We start from the raw sequence: 2,909 nt of genomic DNA on the forward strand, positions 1-2,909 counted from the left end.
ACGTGAAAGCCCGTCGCAATCCGAGATTCAAAGTTATGTTTTCCGTCCCGTATGTATATATTGATGTGCCGTTGGCGGCCGATAACTCGTAGGTCGATCTCTGTCGTGGCCCTCGAACCATCTTTCGAGGGAACACGCAGAGATCCGCGCCCGTGTCAATTAAAAAATTCGTTTTCGTGTTTGTGTCCGTCACGAATAAGCGGCGCGCACTATGTTCCGGGTCGCTCGCCGCCTCTAACGTCCCGCTCCTGCGTTTCCCGGCATCTGCATTGAGCAGGGTGGTCTGCACTGCCGTGCCTCCGCTCCAAACTGCCAATGATACCAGCATACGCCGCTGGCCGGTGGACCACGGCTGCTGGATCGCGCTCGCGGGCGTGAACGTGAACGCGAACGAGGTCGCGAACGACGTCGATCATCGTCGCGATATCGGTTATCGCCAATGGATTCAATCGACTTACGTATGGCCGTCAGCTGTTCTGCCATCTCTTGCTGCATCGCAAGCCGCATTTGCGCCAGTCGCACCTCCATCCTGGCTTCCAAGGCCCTGGGATCGCTCGCGCCTTGCGTCTGCGGTGGCACAAATTTTGACGCCTCGGCCACTTGAAACGCCGGTGCCCGGGTCGCCTCAACAATCGCATCCGCGATATCGGCCAGCTGCTCGATCGTGTCTGCCGTGCGCGTCACCAGATGCGGCTGAATGTAAGCCGGCAATCGGCTAAGCCAGATCGTCCGCAAAACGGGGTCGCCAACCACGTTTCCAGCGAGGCTGCGGAGGTGTCTCAAAAATTGCGACGGCTTCCGATCTCCAATTTCTTCATGTTCCAGGAGCCTCCGGGTCTTGTGCTCCTGTGACAGGCTCAGACGCTTGACCAGCTCCGTCTTCAATGTTTCGTACGCATGCTCCGCAGGCGGGTTCATGATGATATCTCGCACCTCGGCAGTGTAATTCGGCCCGATGGATGTTAGGGCGTAGCCGAATTTTGTAGCATCGACCGTGATTCCGGCGGCCTGGAAACTCCGGTCAACGATATTAAACCAGAGCTCCGGATCCGAAGGCGTAAACTCTGGCATTCGCATGCCAACACGGTTTATCTCGGGAGCGGTGAAAAAGTATCCCGGCGGCTGCTTCAACCTGGCCGCCTGCATCGCACTCGAGGCCGCCTGCATCGTGATCGGGGCTGCCTGCTGCACTTGCACACGCGGCTGCTCGTACGCTCGCGCCTCCGTCTCTACGCGCGAACCGATCACTCCATCGTCTCGCGTTACAATCATGTCAAATTGTTTTTTTTTTTTTTACACGAAACTGGTCACTGTCACTTTTCCGGGTCCGATCGAATAGATCGTCTCACCGGTCGTCACAATAAAAAGTAAAAAAAAAATGTACCGCTCTCTCACGCGAACACAAAAGAATCGCGAATTCCCGCTCGCTCGCGATCACGTCGGGGCGTCACCACTTTGGTTATACCGGGGGCGTCGTCGGATTACTCGGACGCTTCGATATGAGACGGGAATTCAAATAATTGTGAGAGAGGATTGATGGTTAATACTGAATATATTTTGAGAACAATCTTTTCGTGGTACAGGAATATATAAAGTTCGTGCGGATTACAAACGTGCGACTGTACGCGGCGACTGTCGGTAGCGGAATCTCTTTATGTCAAACGCTCTTCCTATCGTTCCCTTAAAAATTCACCTTCGATAGGCTTCGAACATGTTCTATCCGTTTATTTCTTTTCTGTAACGTCTCGATGTTTTTCGTCTTTCGTCTCGTCTGTTATATTTTATTTATGTTTGTTAGTCAGTGTTCGTATGTATGTATGTCCGTATTTATATACGTGTTTTCGCTATTAATTTCAGGGAAGTATGTGACGATGTAATCGCCACAAGCTTTTCACATCCTTTGATATCGTATCTTCTCAAAATTCTTAAGCATTTATGCAGTTATTTAGCAATATATAATGTCGCTTAATCTAATTAATCTTATTATAACGAGATAAGAAACAGAGACAATAAAAAGGGGACAGTAAATATAATTTTAAGATAATCGCTGTTTTTGCCGTTTTAAAGCGAGAGAGTTTCAACTTTTCCCAAAATTTTTAAAAAAATTCTTATATTATTTATATAATGATTTGGATAATTCATAAGAAATTGAAGTCTTTTAATCAGTAAATAGATTCAGACATCCGAAAGAGTTGATCACATATTGCAACGTGAAATTTTGGACGTTGGCATGAGAAGAGGGATGGAACGGTCACAATATGTAATAATACGTAATACGTAATAACCGACATTGGCCAACGGGCATTAGGGACGAAATCCTGATTCACGCTTGAATTTACATTTTAATTACATTACGTTTGACAGCGGTATTAATTTTATCGTGGCGCCCGACCGCAGGAATTCCGATATCTTCGACGGTAGAGCCATTTGGCTTACTCTCCTCGCATCCCTATATATGATATCGCACCATAATAGATCAAAGCAAATCTAACGTGAATTAATTGCTCGTGTGTGCGCGCGATCGCGTTCCCTCTCCAAAGAATTATTATCGTAATGAAAGAAAAAACGTCTATATACGAGTAAGTATACGTGTGCGTAGATTTTGTATAGCTTTCGTTAGGACGAAAACGTGTTGTAGCTTGCCATCGACCTCGATTGGATAAAAGTGTGTGACACAATATGCGCGAACGAACTGGGAAATATTGAGAGGAGAGATATGAACGCGCGTATAAAATTTCATCGGCACGATCCGCGCCGGTAATTAAAACATTCGCGTAGACGAGCGAACGCATGGCGGCATAACGTGGTCAGAAAATAGGCTAGAAACAATCGAATCCCGGCAAATACGAATAAAATGATGAAATATTCATGCTGCGTAGGCGATGCAGATTACAGTTTCCATTTTTCGG

The 2,909-nt window shown here is 47.3% G+C and overlaps 1 protein-coding gene across 1 annotated transcript; it reads right to left on the minus strand.

Moving 5' to 3' along the window:
- Positions 1-222: 222 nt before the first annotated feature.
- LOC114933903 (uncharacterized) lies at positions 223-1,272 on the minus strand. The gene has a single exon (XM_029306487.2). The coding sequence runs from the start codon at positions 1,270-1,272 to the stop codon at positions 235-237; it is 1,038 nt and encodes a 345-aa protein (XP_029162320.1). The 3' UTR covers positions 223-234.
- Between the last annotated feature and the right edge of the window lie 1,637 nt (positions 1,273-2,909).

The sequence above is a fragment of the Nylanderia fulva genome, unplaced genomic scaffold, assembly GCF_048542155.1.
Source record: "Nylanderia fulva isolate GAGA-0341 unplaced genomic scaffold, ASM4854215v1 Scaffold31, whole genome shotgun sequence".
Taxonomy (NCBI): Eukaryota; Metazoa; Arthropoda; class Insecta; order Hymenoptera; family Formicidae; genus Nylanderia; species Nylanderia fulva.